The sequence below is a fragment of the Muscardinus avellanarius genome (genome assembly GCF_963383645.1).
Source record: "Muscardinus avellanarius genome assembly, chromosome: 12".
Lineage (NCBI taxonomy): Eukaryota > Metazoa > Chordata > Mammalia > Rodentia > Gliridae > Muscardinus > Muscardinus avellanarius.
This window is the reverse complement of record NC_137798.1, coordinates 69351906-69368036: the sequence shown is the minus strand read 5'-3', so window position 1 is coordinate 69368036 and position 16131 is coordinate 69351906. Positions and strand designations below refer to the sequence as shown.

At 44.5% G+C, this 16131-nt stretch overlaps 1 protein-coding gene across 1 annotated transcript in view; it reads right to left on the bottom strand.

The window, feature by feature from the left end:
- The window catches only part of MTHFD1 (methylenetetrahydrofolate dehydrogenase, cyclohydrolase and formyltetrahydrofolate synthetase 1), a gene marked incomplete at its 3' end in the record, with an annotated part of 83046 nt that overhangs the window by 1637 nt on the left and 65278 nt on the right, over nt 1-16131 (bottom strand). The window contains exons 22-26 of the mRNA XM_080706767.1: nt 13714-13755; nt 11574-11674; nt 10180-10357; nt 7744-7851; nt 7000-7152 (exon numbers count right to left, since the gene is read on the bottom strand). Coding sequence (XP_080562893.1) covers nt 7000-7152; nt 7744-7851; nt 10180-10357; nt 11574-11674; nt 13714-13755 — 582 coding nt within the window. The remainder of the gene's footprint in view (nt 1-6999; nt 7153-7743; nt 7852-10179; nt 10358-11573; nt 11675-13713; nt 13756-16131) is intronic.

The window sequence follows — 16131 nt, the reverse complement described above, 5'->3', positions numbered from 1 at the left end:
AATAATCTTTTAACTAAATATTGTTGAAAAATAATAATTACATGGAAAAGAATAAAATTGGACCCTTACCTAATCCCATATACAAATATTAACTCAAAATAGATAAAAGACCTAAATATAAATCTTAAGACTATAAACTTTTAGAAGAAAATCTGGGTCATAAAACCTCACAACATTGAAATTGGCAGTGATTTCTTGGATATGATTTCAATGGCACAGGCAACAGAAGAGTATACAAACTCCCTAAAAAAAAAAATTGTATATCCAAAGACAATGTAAACAGAGTTAAAAGTTACTAATAGAATTGGATAAAATATTTCCAAATGCTATATCTGAAGGTATATTAATATTCCAACTACAAATCCTAAAAATTAACAACAATAAAGGCAAACAATACAATTTAGAGATAGGTAAAAGACTAGCATAAATAATGAATCTCCACAGATAACCAATCTTAGTTGTCTGTTGGATGGAAAATCTTGTTTCTCTGGTTCTGGTGTGTGTTACCTATTTCTTCTTTGTAGTTAATCTCTTTGAGTATTTTCTCTAACGATGGTTTTGAAGACATAAATTCCTTCAGTTTCTGTTTGTCATGGAAGCTTCTTATTTTTCCATCTAATTTGATAGAAAGTTTTGCTGGGTAGAAAATTTTTGGCTGGAAGTTGTTTTCTTTCAGAGTTTGGAATATGTTACTCCAAGCCCTTCTGGCTCTCATAACTTGGTTTGGGAAGTCTGGAGTGATTCTAATTGGTTTGCCTCTGAATGTCACTTGGCCCTTTGTTTTTGTTGCCTTTAAGATTCTCTGCTTGGCTTCCACATTGGTCATTTTGACAATTATGTGGCGTGGGGATCCTCTTCTCCGATCCTGTCTAAGGGGAGTTCTATAAGTTTCCTGGATCTGTGTATCAACCTCTTGCTCTATGTTTGGAAAATTTTCTGCTATTACTTCCTTGAAGAGATTGTTGATCCCTTTGGTTTCACTTTCTTTTCCCTCCTCTATTCCAATTATTCTTAGGTTAGCTCTCTTAAAATGGGCCCGTATTTCTTCAATGTCAGATTCCTGCTGTTGGATATTTTTTTCTAGATTAGAAATTATGTGTTCATTTTTGGAATGATCATCTTCTAAGAACTAGATTCTGTTCTCCATGTGGTCTAATCGGTTGTTTGTGCTTTGAATTGAGGCCTTTACTTCATTAATTGCATCCTTTATCTCTTTTTGGCTCTCTCTGAGTTCTTTTCGAAGCACCTCTATTATTTCTACAGTTATTTTCCTGATTTGATCTTCTAGAAATCTCTGATTTTCTGTTTTATCGGGTTCTGATGTTGTGGGGTTGTGGGCATTCATTGTTCCAGTGTTATTCCTCTTTCCCATGATTTTGGAAGTTTGTGCCTTCTCTGGGTTCTTCCCTTGGGTCACTATGACTTCACTTAAGGTGCTCTGGATCTCGAGTCTGTAGTTATCTCAGACCCCACTACTCCTTTACTGGGTTGTATCACAGAGTCTCCGACCCAGGGAGTCGATAGAGGCTGCTTTAAACTATGGGGGGTGCCAGGTTGCACGTTCTCCTATGGTGTGATATCTCAGCCACCGCCACTCCCCCACTGGGTCAAGTCCCAGGAAGTACAGTACTGGGATTTCTCCTCTGTGGCCCACAATTTGACTCATTGTTCTTGAGATCGCAGATGTAGCTATACTGGACTCGTTGAATTCGCTGCTGCTGCCGCCAGTGGCAATATGGCGCCACTGCTACGCCCTTGGCCGTGAGGCTGGCTTATTTCTCCTTGGTTTTGAGTTCCACTCTGAGTCCCTGCAGCGTGTGCTGAGCTCAGCCACTGGGAGCTTTAGATGTTCCCTGCGCTGAAAAATCCCGCCTAGCTGTTCCTCGGCTCACCTCGGCTTGCTGTAGCTGTCAGGTCCTATTTTTTATTCTTTTTTTTTTTTTTGGACCTTACTAAATAGCTGAGGCTGTCCATGAACTGCAATCCTTCTGTCTCAGCCTCCCAAATGCTCGGATTATAAGCATGCATCACCACGCCCGGCTCCCCTTTTTTTTTAAAAAACAAACAAAACAAAACAGGGTCTAATTAAGTTGCTGAGGTTGGCCTCGAACCTGCAATCTTCCTGTCTCAGCTCCCAAGTACTGGGATTACAGGTGTGTACCACCAGGCCTGGCTGTTTGCTTCATTTCCAGAGACTTGGTTTTGACAAATATCTGTTTAGATACAAATTCATTTGGCTTGTAAGTGAAAATTTTTAAGTGAAACAATGCCCTATAGGTAAATACATACAAATTCCAAATCAGACCCAGAAAGGAAAACAGTTTAGGCTCAACTTCTAAAACTTAATTATAAAATGTCAAAAAAAAAAAAAAAAAAAAAAGGTGAGTCATCTACTGTAACACAAAACCTCAATTCTTTAGAAAATCTAATTCTGACATCTGAATGCCAATCAATACTCCCCGGAGCATGCTTTAGGGATCTGATAGCAGGTTTCTATTCCTGTATTCTGTAAGAAACAAGGAAGCATTGGGCGTGAGAGACTGGTCACAGACACAGCAGAAAAACCGAGCAGATGGCATTATAAAGACAAAGGACGTGTACATGCTGGCAGAAAACTCTAAAGATGGTCCCCAAGCTTCAACGGGTAGGATTTTGCCCTTTCCCAAAGAGGATTTTTTTCCATAAGTATTGGTCATTGATAATCAGAGACGAAAAGATGTGTAAATATACATTTGAACCTAGATATAAAGCTCTAAAGACCAGCTAGCACACTTTGAATTGATACACTAAAATACTCAGTTCCTCTGAGGCCCACTGAGGCCCCAACAGCACCAGGAGGTGCTAGAACAGACTTATTAAGACACTTGTAATCTGGTACTTGGAGGCTGAGCCAGAGATTGCAGGTTCAGGGCCAGCCTCCTCAACATGAGGCTCTCTACAACTTAGTTCTGTTTCAAAATAAAACAGGAATGAGGGTCTAGGGCTGAGGTATAGCTCAGAGGCAGAAGAGCCCTGGGTTCAATCCCCAGTACCCCCCCCCCAAAAAAAAGTGATTAAACCATCCGTTTATGCATGGAACGTCTCATTCCAAGTCAGTCCAAGGCCTCTGATGCATACTTTGCTCAGTGATAAGGTTCTTGCTGAGCGGGCTGCATCTGTCTGAACCACAGGCAGATAGATGCTCGCGGCCTGACCACTTCCAGCTCTTGCCTTCCTCTCTACAGTGACCATGTGGACAGCTACTGTTGTCAACTGATAGCTCCAGAAAAATCACCACATATTTCTGCAGTATTCAAGGTGCTGGGTAGTTGGTTCAACATTCTTTCCAAGTGAGAATTCCTATGATTTCCAGACTGAAGGCTCAGCCCTGCTCTCTGGAGTGGCTGTAGGACACTGCTGTGCGGGCCCTGCCTTAATGTCACCATTCTCTGATGCTGCTGCCTGTAAGCTGGGGGCAGTGGGGCTCGCATCTTTCATAACTTGTTCACAGTGATGGTCAGCAGAGGTAAAGACTGAATTCAGCTCTAACGTCATACACTTTCGACAGGTTGCGAAATGTCACTCTCTCCCACTTTCTTACTGTACTAAAAGAATGGTAGATCTAAAAGGAGATCCATTAGACTGTCTTTCTTTCTTTCTTTCTTTCTTTCTTTCTTTCTTTCTTTCTTTCTCTCTTTTCTTTCTTTTTTTTTTTTTTTTTACAGTACTGGGGATGGAACCCAGGAACATTCTACCTCCAAGTTATACCCCTAGTCCTATTTTTTATCCTTTATTTATTTATTTATTTATTTATTTATTTATTTATTTATTTTTGGTGGTACTGGGGTTCCTGGAAGCCCTTCTGCCTCCGGCTACACTCCCAGACCTATTTTTACAGTTTTATTTGGAAACAGGGTCTCCTAAGCCAGCGCGCGGGGCTGGCTTCCAACCTGCGCGATCCTCCTGTCTCTACCTCCCAAGCGTGGGGATTACAAGAGTGCGCCACCACGCCCAGCTATCCTTTATTTTGAAAAAGGGTCTCACTGACTTGCAAAGGGGCTTCACTAAGTAGCTGAGGCTGTCTGCAAACCACGATCCTCCAGTCTCCGCCTCCCGAATGCTGGGATTATAAATGTGTGCCACTATGCCCGGCTATTAGTTTCTTTTTCATTGTGCTAGTTTAGTTAAATATTTCAATTCTATGTTGCATGTAAGTACAATTGTAGATACAGGATCTAAAGGCACAAATCCATGTTGACTTTTTAGGACAGTGTCAGTCCAAACTGATTATGATCCTAAATCTCTCTCTACTTACCTATTATATGATAAAATCTGTAAGATAAAGCTAGGCATGGTGGCACATACCTGAACTTCTAGTGCTTGGGAGGCTGAGACAGGAGAATTGCAGATTTGAGGCCAGCCCAGGCAATTTAGCAAGATCCTATTATTATTAGTTATTATTATTTTTTTTATTATTATTATTAATTTGTGTCTGTATGTGTGTGTGATACTGGGGATTGAATTCAGAGCCATTCCACCTCTGAGCCATATCTCCAGTCTTATTTTATTCTTTATTTTGAAATAGGGTCTCACTAAGTTGCGGAGGGCCTCACTAAGTTCCTGAGGCTGGCCGAGAGCCTGTGATCCTCTTGTCTCAGCTTTACAAGTACTGGGATTAAAAGTATGTGCCACAACACCTGGCTGTGCCTTAAAATTAAAAAGGCTAGGGGTGTAGCTCAGTGACAGACCCCCTGGGTCTGATCCCCAGTACTGGAAAAAAAAAAAATCTGCAAGATAAGAAAGCGCCGTATAACTCATTCACCTTAAAATATAAATAATAAACTTACCTTTCACAGGTACATGATTCATTTGCATTTTAATTTATTTATTTTTGGTGGTACTGGAGATGGAACCCTTCTACCTCGGGCTATACTCCCAGACCTATTTTATATTTTACTTGGAAACAGGGTCTCTTAAGCCAGAAAGACTGGCTTTGAAACTGTGCGATCCTCCTGTCTCAGCCTCCCAAGCGCGGGGATTACAAGTGTGCGCCACCACGCCCGGCTAATGGAAGAATATTTTTTTAAAGACAATGAACTCTGAATTTTAGGCATAAACTCTAAGCTTGTCAGTGGATGTGAAGCCTCTGTCCTTAGGCCTGAGTTCACCAGGATAAGATGTCCAGCAGATACTACGATTACAGTTGTCCCTCAGTGTCATCAGGGGTTGGTTCCTGGACTCCCAGGAATTCAGACCCTCACGATGCTCCAACCTCTTATTTAAGTGGCATAATATCTGCATATAACCTATGAACACTGTCCTTTATACTTAAGTCATCTCTAGATTAATTATAATGCCTAATACAATGCAAGTGCTATGTAAACAGTATGATACCCTATTACTTAAGGGATAATAAAAGTCTGCACGTATTTAGTACAAAATTTTCCTTTTCTTATTTTTGTGGTACTGGGGATGGAACCCAGGGGCCTTCTACCTCTGGGATACACTATTTTATTTTATTTTATTTTTATATTTTGGTGGTACTGGGGTTCCTGGAAACCCTTCTACCTCTGGGCTACACTCCCAGACCTATTTTATATTTTTATTTGGAAACAGGGTCTCTTAAGCCAATGAGACTGGCTTCGAACCTGTGCGATCCTCCTGTCTCCGCATCCCAAGCGGGGTGATTACAAGCGTGCACTACCACGCCCAGCCACTATTTTATTTTTTTATTTGGAAACAGGGCCTCACTAAGTTGCTGAGGCTGGCTTTGAACTTGCATAATCCTCCGGTCTCAGCTTCCCAAGTACTGGGATTACAGGTGTGTACCACCACACCCGGCTGCAATTCTTTTTTTTTAGTTTATTTATTTATTTTTTAAACAGAGTCTCTCTGAGTTGCAAAGGGCCTTGCTAAGTAGCAGAGGTTGTCCACGAACCACATCCTTCCGGTCTCCGGATTATAAGCGTGCGCCATCATGCCTGGCCTGAATAAATTTTTCCGTGTCTAGGGATGGAACCCAGGGGCATTCCACCTCCAAGCTACACCCCCAGCCCTACTTTTTTGTCTTTATTTTGAAACAGGGTCTCACTGAGTTGTAAAGGGCCTCCCTAAGTAGCTGAGGCTGTCCACGAACCACAATCCTCCTGTTTCAGCCTCCCAAATGCTGGGATTACAAGCATGCGCTACCATGCCTGGCTTGAAAAACTTTTTTTTTTTTTTTTGGTGGTACTGGGGTTCCTGGAAGCCCTTCTACCTCCGGGCTACACTTCCAGACCTATTTTTACATTTTTATTTGGAAACAGGGTCTCCTAAACCAGCGCGCACGGCTGGCTTCGAACCTGCGCGATCCTCCTGTCTCTGCCTCACAAGCGCGGGGATTACAAGTGTGCGCCACCACGCCCGGCGAAAAACTTTTTTAATATGTTCTTTTTTTGTATTTAGTACTGAGGATTGAACTCAAGGGCATCCTACCTCTGAGCTATACCCACAACCCTATTTTACTTATTTATTTATTTTGTGGTGCTGGGGATTGAACCCAGGAGCATTCTCTGAGCCTGTTTTATTGTTTTGAAACAAGGTATTGCTAGGTTGATGAGAATATCATTATTTGCTGAGGCTGTTCTTGAACCTGGGATCCTCCTATCTCAGCCACACAAGACTGGAATTCTAGGCATGTGCCACTGAGGGCCCGGCTTAAATATTTTCAATTCACATAGAATCCACAGATGCAAAGGGCTGGCAATATATTAGCAATAACCAACCAATTAGGCCTATTTTGGATTCAATCAAGGGCAAACTGTCCCTGGAAAACAGAACTTTTAATTCAGTAGGAAGGAGTCACAGCATGTAAAATGACATCAGTATGGTCCAGAGCAAGAAGATTAGTCACCGTGGGCCTCCGTCCAACTTTCGCCTTGGCAGTGATCTTGGCTAATTTGGCATTTGCTTGACAGCTTAGCAATACACATCAGATGAGAAGCACGGGCTAGCGAGATCCCCTCTTATAGCTTTACTTACCGTTCCTACTAATGGATAGAGGAAGCCAGCCCCAACGCTGGCGCGGATGTCGCGGATGGGCAGGACGAAGCCCGTAGGCACGCCTTTTTGCTCCGGGTTGTGAGACAAGGACAAGTGTGTTTTGGCCATGCAGATGGGTAGATTCCCAAAGCCCTGGAGAAAAAGGGGACACGTGAAAATCTGAAAATACAATAAAGAATGCCTGGACATTGTGCTCATAAGGCTCTCTAATTTATTTGAAATAGCTACTTCTACTACATCCTTCAGCTCAGTAGACATGAGAACAAGGCTGGAGAGGCTGGAGAGGTTCTCAATCTTTTTTTTTTTTTTTTTTTTTTTGTTTTTTTGGTGGTACTGGGGTTTCTGGAAACCCTTCTACCTCCAAGCTACAATCCCAGACCAATTATATATTTTTTTATTTGGTAACAGGGTCTCTTAAGCCAGCGAGGCTGGCTTCGAACCAGCACATTCCTCCTATCTCCGCCTCCCAAGCGCGGGGATTACAAGCGTGCGCCACCACGCCCAGCAAGGTTCTCAATCTTTGAGTTCAGACATTCCCTATATCCTCATGGGTTTTCTACACATTCATATACCACCTACAGGTAAATGAAGAATTTGGACAGGACCAGCCAATCCAAACCCGGCATTTCAGAGGCAAGAAGACAACCACAAAAAGAGGCTGGGGGTTCTCACTCCAAGGCCTGCGTGGCGAAGGAAAAGAAGGACCCGCTACCCAACAGCTACCTGCTTCGTGTAGACTTCAGCTTTGTGCTGAGCCTCAGGGAGCAATTCAATGTCATCCGCCCCGTAGATCTTCTGCGCGATGATCCGGATCTTTTCCTCGATTGGGAGCTAACACACAAGAAACACAGGGAGCTGTGACTGGACAAGCCTCAGATGGGATAAGTGGAAAATGTCTCCCAGAAGTAAAGTTATTACATCTAAATACACAGAAAGGGAGAGAGGGAGAGAGAGATGTACAGACACACACATATGTATATAAATACTGTACTAAAATTAGTCAATATTTTATCTGGCTCTCTACTTCCTAGCAACTAGAGCTAAAAGAACACATTAGGCAAGCTTTTTTTTTTTTTAAAGGAGCAATTATCTGCCTGTCAAAGTAAAAATTCTGAGTCAGGTGTGGTGATGCATGCTTAGGAGGCTGAGACAGGAGGTTGGCGCAATATGAGGACAATCTCGGCAATGTAGTGAAACTCTCACCAACCTAGCAAGATTATATTTCAAAACAAAACAAAACAAATACAAAGGGTTGTAACTCAGAGATAGAATGTCCCAGAGTCCAATTCCTAGTACCATAAAAATAAATAAATAAATAAAAAGTGCTGGGGAAAAGCCGGGCGTGGTGGCACAAGCTTGTCCTCCCAGTACTTTGGAGGCTGAGACAGGAAGAGTGTAGGTTTGAAGCCAGCCTTGGCAACTAGTGAGACCCTATTTCAAAATAAGAAATAAAATCGGTTGGGGGTATAATTGGGAGGTATAATAATGTCTCTGGGTTTCAATCCCAGTACCAAAAAAACAAATAAACCAAAAAAACCCCCAAAACAAACAAAAAACAAAGCCCCAAAACAAAAAACAAGTGCTGAGGGTATAGCCTGGAGGCAGAATGCCCCTGAGTTCTGTCTTTAACTAAATAGGGGTCATCTATGAAGGAGCTTTGTCTGAATAGAATGAATAGTGAATACTGGCTTTATAAAGATGCACCGATTACCTTGATATGCATGTTAAAACTGGAGCTGATTAATGCCGAGGCACATCAAGATCTGAAGCAAGAGCACTTTGACTATGGTGCCTTAAGACTAGCAGATGCTGAATAAAACAAAAAGTGCAGCCTCCTGTTTGTCAGAGAGAGCTAAGCTCCGAGTAGACGGGGTCGGAAGCTCGCGTTGCCCGCCGTTTCCCTGTCTCCCGCTGCCCTTCAAAGACTGCTCCAAGCGCCGAGGATGGGGGCGCAGAGACGGTGCCTCTAAATGCTTGGCATTTTTGTACAAATTTGTGTTTATGGAATTTTCTGAAAAATGACTGAAGACTTTCAAACTCATCTATAAAGACCAAAGCTCAATGAGAGAAAGTTAATGTTGGTAAGGAAATGTTAATTAACTGTTAGTGTATTGTATCTGCAAGGGGCAAAGTGAAAAAGAACGTTGAAACTGAAGGGTAATTGGGTTTCTTCCTCCCACTTCCACTTTTTGTTTGTTTGGTGGGGATTTGTGTGTGTGTGGTACTGGGGATTGAGTCCAGGGGAGTTGTATCTCACACCTACACCTACAGCCCTATTCATTTTTTTATTGGGAAACAGGGTCTCACTAAATGGCTGAAAGTCTTGCTATGTTGCTGAGGCCGGCCTTGAACCTGTGATCCTCCTGTCTCAGCCTCCCAAGCACTAGGATTGCAGGTGTGTGCCACCACACCTAGCTCCTTCCACTTGATGGCTCTTTTTCAGTCTTGTAAAAACCAGCCTACAGAATACAAGCAGAATTAACTACAATATCTATTCCATATTTGTAACAGCATTACCACCTGATCACTTTCTGAAACACAGAAGCCTGAAAACAAAATACAACCTTGTAACAAGAACAGTCTTTCTCTGAACTAACTTTATTAGATCATAGAATAAACAGTGTTTCTGCTGAGCCAATGCAATCTACTTTCCTTTGTGATGGAAACATGATGAGTTGTGCTCAGGTGCTTTGGTTCGCACCTGAGGGTTTCTCTGAACTGGAGCCAGCACGGTACCGCAGGTGAACTTGGGAGCACATGTCTCTGTGGTCCAAACACTTCTCTGAGCTTGGCATCATCTCTTGCCAATTTGCTACAATGGTCGGTTCCTTGGTTAAAGGCTACAGTAAATCACACGCTTGGTTCTCGATGCAGTCCTCTCTTGTACCAGCAAGAGAATTTGTACTATGAGCCTTTTCAAAGCCAGGATGGGAGCCAGCCTCCTCAGGTATTCTTGCCTGGTCTCCTACTCCGTAAATAAGCGCAGCCTGTATTTATGAGACAGCTGCCTAGAGCTGAGGGTCCAGGCTGTGGCTGTGCAGCTCTCTCAAGTGGGAATCAAAACCACAAGTTCGCGGCTGCTAAACACGGAGCCCCTACGGAGGTTGCCGCACAGAAACCTCACGTGCCCTTTACATTTGCACACAGCAAGGAACCCACCTTGAGGTCATAAAGGAGTCGGAAGCTGCTGGGCTCCTGAGCAGCCCTCTGGACGGCCTGAGCCAGGGCCAAGGCGCCCTTGCCCCCTTCTGCCCAGTGAGTGCACTTGATGGCGTCAAAAGCCCCATGTTCTCTGGCAAGGCGGCTGATGAGGTCTAGCTCGGCCTCGGTGTCCGTCCTGTAAAGGCAGCTTTGTGTTAAAGCGTGAAAGATGGCCAGAGAACATCTTTTTCTCCCTTTTTCTCCCGCGCGCGCGCGCGCGCATGTGTGTGTGGTGCTAGAGATCAAATAGAGAGGCATTCTACCTCTGAGCTACACCCCAAGCCCTATTTTTAGTTTTTCATTTGGAAACAGGGTCTTGCTAAGTTACTGAGGCTGGCCTTAAACCCGTGATCCTCCTGTCTCAGCCTCCCAAGTACTGGGATTACAGGCGTGTGTCACAGGCCCAGTACAGTACATCTTCTTTGGGTCATTAGAACTCATGAGAAGCCTGGCATGGTGGTGTACCTCTATAATCCCAGTATGTGGGAGGCTGAGACAGAAGGATCACAGATTCAAGACCAGTCTCAGCAACTCAGCAAGACCCTGTTTCTAAACAAAAAATAATAAAAGGGCCGGGGGTGGAGCTTGGAGGTAAAATGCTTCTGAATCTGTAGTACTGCACCCACAGCCTCCCCACCCTCCGGAGCTCCCCACTGACAGACGGACACTCAGTCAAGTACTACTGCCTGACTCTGAATTTTAGCTCCACAACTAGCTTGCCAGGTAACTTGTGGCCAGCTGTTTAATCTTAATGTGCCTCGACTTCCACACTGGCAAATGGCAAGGATCACAGCACGTATCTCATTGGTATACATCATGCGGCTTAGGTGGGACGTACATGGAAAGCATTTGGAACATCCCCAGCACCACACCAGAGATCAATAAACACTAGCTTTAAAAAGCTCTGCCGCCCATTCTACCGTGGCGAGGCCATTATAAGAAAACGCAACGCACTGCAGCAATGCCAGACCACCCACGGAAGTCCTTGCACAAACACTTCCAGCTCAATGCATTCAACTCCGTCAAGACTGCGTCCCACCAGACCGAGCGAAATAATGGATGGCTGCAGGCTGAGAGCTTAGGCGAGCACAAAAGACCTCGAGAGGCCAAAAAGAACGCTCGCCCTCAAGCCTGCGTGTTCTCCCCGTCACGGGAGAAGGGAGCCCAGAGAAGCCAAACTGTCTTCTGGACCCGCGGCTGGTGAGGCGCCTGACACATCACAGGGAACCACGGGCCAAGAGCAATGGCAGCCGCTGGAGAACAGGAAGCTAAAAGCAGTGCCGCACAGCAGCCGCAGGGCGTGTTTTCTGACCATTTTTCACAGCCCCCTTTCCATGACACTCCGCACTTACTTGAAGGCATTTATGGCCACAACTACTGGGACTCCAAACATTCTGGCATTTTCTATTTGTTTCCTCAAGTTACTGAAGCCCTTTTCAACCAGCTCCAGGTCCTGTAAGACAACAGTGACGAGTGTGTAAGATCAGAGAGAGCGGACTGGGAGACGGTCGCAGCTTCCTCTTAAAAGAGAAACCGACGAGGCAGCCAACAAGTAGGAGAGCAGGTCCCACGCGGCCTTTCTCCCGCTGCTGAGAGATCATGGAGGCGGGAGCTGAGTGGAGCCTACAGCACCGGAGGGAGTTGGACGCATTTCCCACCATCTTGAGAACATAACACAGTAGCTGGCGTATTTGCGGTCATCACGCCACATCCTAATAGCTTTGTTGCTGCTTGACAAGGACTGGTTGCCCTTGCTTAAATTATACTTACAGCCGGTTTATGAATTTTATGTATGCACATGGTATGATACACGCAGATTGTTTTCTGTACGGCACAACCCTCTGATGGAAAAACGATGTAGCCTGCCGAGGTGCTTCTGTTTACATCTGAGGGGTTCAGAGAAACCCGAAAGTGAACTGGGAGTACCCAGTACCTGAAAGTGAACTGGGAGCACACTTTTAAAATAGCCCCCAAATTTTAAGTATCTTAAAAGTAAAAATATAATAGTTGTCTATAAAAATACATATACTGGATGCCTAGCAAAACCCAGCAGTATTAGTGCTCAGAGCGGAGGTCCCCAAAAGAGCAGCAAGCTAAAGGCTGAAATCAACTAAGATCATTATGAATGTGATTTATACTCTTTTCCATTAATAATTGTAAACTAAGATTAAGATTTATCTGGTTTCCAAAAGAACACTTTAGTTACATGAAAGCCAATTAATATGTAAAGCTGATTGAGAACAGTTTAAGTAAGGAGAACTTCTTAAATGAAGACACCAGCTGGGCCAGTTTGGGGCAGTCACTGTAATTAGATACAGGAAAGGCTGTGGGGTAGCAGGAGGCCAGAACTGTGAATTCCCCTCCTACACGTGAATCAGACAGATGACCATAAAAGGCAAGTCATAACTCAGAGACAGGCAGACTCAAGGCTCCAACACTTTTTTTTACCTCATTTTGAAATACTTCATTTGGAACCTGCACAGTGATCCTGTACTGCTTGATAATGTAAAAACCTCCAAAAGAAAATCTGAATTAACAGGGATAGCAGCTGATCCTGCATCTTATATAAGAGCCTTTTTGTTACATAGCCACCCGAACTGCTGCTAGAGATGTGTCTTTAATGATAAATGATATCAATATAAAAGGTTTGAGCTCACAATTATTCTTTGGCTCCTACCTGACTCTATAAACCAAATTAATTTATGGAAAATTTGCCTACAAAACAACCAGGATACTAGCCATACCTTCCATCCTATCCCTTTCTTAAGTGGTAGTGGGAATTGAATCCAGGGGCACTTTGTCTGAGTTAGACCTCCAGCCCTATTTTATTTTTTATTTTAAAACAGGGTCTGGCTAAGTTGTTGAAGCTGGCCTAGAACCCGTGACCTTGCTGTCTCAGCCTCCCAAGTACTGAGATTATGGGCATGTACCAGCTTGGCCCTTAAAATGGCTTAAATCTACAGAGCAATGAGCTCCTCCTTGCTTCTGATTTGAATGGCATCTGGGACCGATCAATGCAGGGAAGACAAAAAAAGGAAACTTCTGGCAATCGAGGGCAGGGTTCTCAAGCTCACCATCCTGACGGTCTGAACTGGACAGTTTTTTTTATTGGGGGAGGGGTGTCCTTACAGCACGATGTTTACCAGCATCCTGGGCTTCTACCCACTAGATGCCAGTAATACTCCCTACTCCAACTTGTAAGAATCAAAATGTCTCTAGACATGGCCAAATGTCTGTGGGAGCAAATCGCCCCAGTGAGAAGCAGCCACAGGTCTGGGGCAGTGGTCTACTGACACCTTCTGTGGGGCACTTCTACTTACTGCTGCTCATTTAACACATAACCTTCAGCCCCTGCAGGCCCTTAGGATCCTGCACTCCCAGGAGCAAGCCTGGGTCCTAGCGAGACCCACTTCATTTCCCCAGAGGCCAGGCGGTTCGGGTGTGAAGACTGGGGTGTGATGCTTTCTAGGGTTATTTAGAAACAATCATTACCTCCTCTATGTAAGCCTTGGGAAGAGGCAGTCCAGCGGTGACCTGGAAGGAAGGAAACAAAGTCAGATGAATTTCCTATGAGCTAGTAGATTCTAGCTTAAAATGATGCTTCTCAGGCTTTAACAGGCAACAGGCTCTTAAAGGAGGGATATATATAACACTAAAAGCTTGTTTTCTGCGCCATGGGCTTAGAGCTGGCGACCAATCATATAGTCCAGAACAAGAAGGACTGCTTTGGGCAGAGTGGGGGATCTCTGTGATGTGAATAATGAGATGAGAAGGGACAGATGTATGAAAGCAGCGGTATGAGAGAAGTACTGAGAGAAGTATGTTCCAGGCTGGAGTGGTGTCTCCAGTGAGTGAAGAACACGTTGGGAAAAGGCGGCCGGCAGCCTGCAGAGGCACCCTGGGACGGCCACTGATGCCCTTGTGATGGGCCCTGCCCATTTCCTAAGCCAATCCATGTCGCCATGGGGGAGCTGAGCTATGGCCCAGGAACAATATGAACAGGAGGGAAAACCATCCGGAGGACTTCCGTCCTCCACTGTAGAGTACACTTAAAGTGTCCTAATACTTAAGCAGCGGGTTCACCGTGCGGGAATGCCTGGGCCCCACATCCCGCCCTGTGAGGCGATCCTGCCTTGCTACATCCTTGGGGACGGGCAAGGGGAGTCTATAGACCCGCTGTGGGTAAAGGATGATTAAGAAGTCTCCAGCTTCATCCTCTCCCACTCCCCAGGAGACTGCAATGCTCCATCATCCTGCAGGACCGTGCGGAGGCAGGGCAGGATGTAGGACCTCGTGCACTGCTTTGTCTGTGAGACCATGTGAACGGCAGGTGTGGCTCCTCGACAGAGCCATGTGCGGGACCCTCTGCGAGGTCAGGGAGGGAAGGAAGGGAAGTTCAGTGGTGTGATGGGTGAGGGTGGGGGAGTGTGCACCAGAGAGGGGCACTGGCTACCATCAGGCTTCACAAGGGAGCCTATCCTACATTATCAGCAGAAAAGGGTTGTCCTGGTCATGAGTGCCTTTGCTAAGAGCAGCCTGGAGAGGTGGGGTGGGGTCCATTAGGACAGTGTTCTCATGCTGGGGACTAAGCCTTGCTCCCGAGGCCAAAACTTTAACTTTATTGTTTCCCCAATAAAGCCAAGATCTTATGGAGAACAGGGCTGGTGGCTCAGTGGTAGAGTGCTTGCCTAGCATATATTAGGCATGGGGTTCAAATCCCAGCACTGAAAGGGGGAAGAAAAAAAAAGACTTGAGCCTATTTTGATTCATTCTCTTGTTATATGTAAAATGGCCTTTCCAAAGTTTACTGGGCCTGTGATACCACAGCAGGTCGAATGTGGAAGGTGAGAATGCAGCTGTCTTCAGTTAACCAGGCACAAGTGATCTGAAGGTGGACAGTGCCTACAATTTGCTTAGAAACTATGCAAATTAAAAAAAATGTTCTTTAGACAGGAACAGTGGTACATGTCTGTAATCCCAATACTGGGGAGGCTGAGGCAGGAGGATCTCAGGTTTGAGGTCAACCTTAGCAAGTCAGTGAGACCTTGTTACAAAGTAAAAAGAGCTTAGGGGGTAGATCTCAGAGGTACAACACCCATGGATTCAGTCTCCCAAAATGTTTTTTTATTTTAATATATAACTCAGTTTTAATTTTTTCTTGTGTGTGTGTGTGTGTGTGTGTGTGTGTGTGTGTGTGTGTGTGGTACTGGGGATTGAACCCAGGGATGTTCTATTTCTGAGCTACATCCCCAGCCTTATTTTATTTTTATTGTGAAACGGTCTCTCTAGGTTGATGAGTTTCACTACCTGCTGAGGCTGTCATTGAACCTGTGATCCTCCTGTCTCAGCCCCCTTATCACTAAGATTATAATTGTATGCCACCACACCCAGCTTAATTTTTGATATAAGCTGGGCGCGGTGGCGCATGCTTGTAATCCCAGCACCTGGAAGGCTGAGACAGGAGGATCGCATGGGTTCGAAGCCAGCCTCGGCTACTTAGTGAGGCTCTCGGCAACTCAGTGAGACCCTGTTTCCAAATAAAATATAAAATAGGTCTGGGAGTATAGCCTGGAAGTAGAAATTCCCTGAGTTCCACCCCCAGTACTACCACCAAAAAAAAAAAAAAAATTTTTTTTTGATATATTAAATATCAATAGCTATTTTTAACCTGCATAAAAAAAAGCTCTTGTAGGTCTTCAGTTTTTTTTTTTTTGGGGGGGGTGCTGGGAGTCAAACTCTTCAATAATCTTTAAGAGCTCAAAGAGGTTTTGAGCCCAAATTTTTGAGAACTGTTATATTAGGACAATGCTGGGCACTACACTAGAAAACACTGAATTTGTTGTGTAGGGGCGGGAGGTCTTATTTCCTAATTCATAATGCAAGTTCCTGGAAAATAAGGATTCGAGTGAG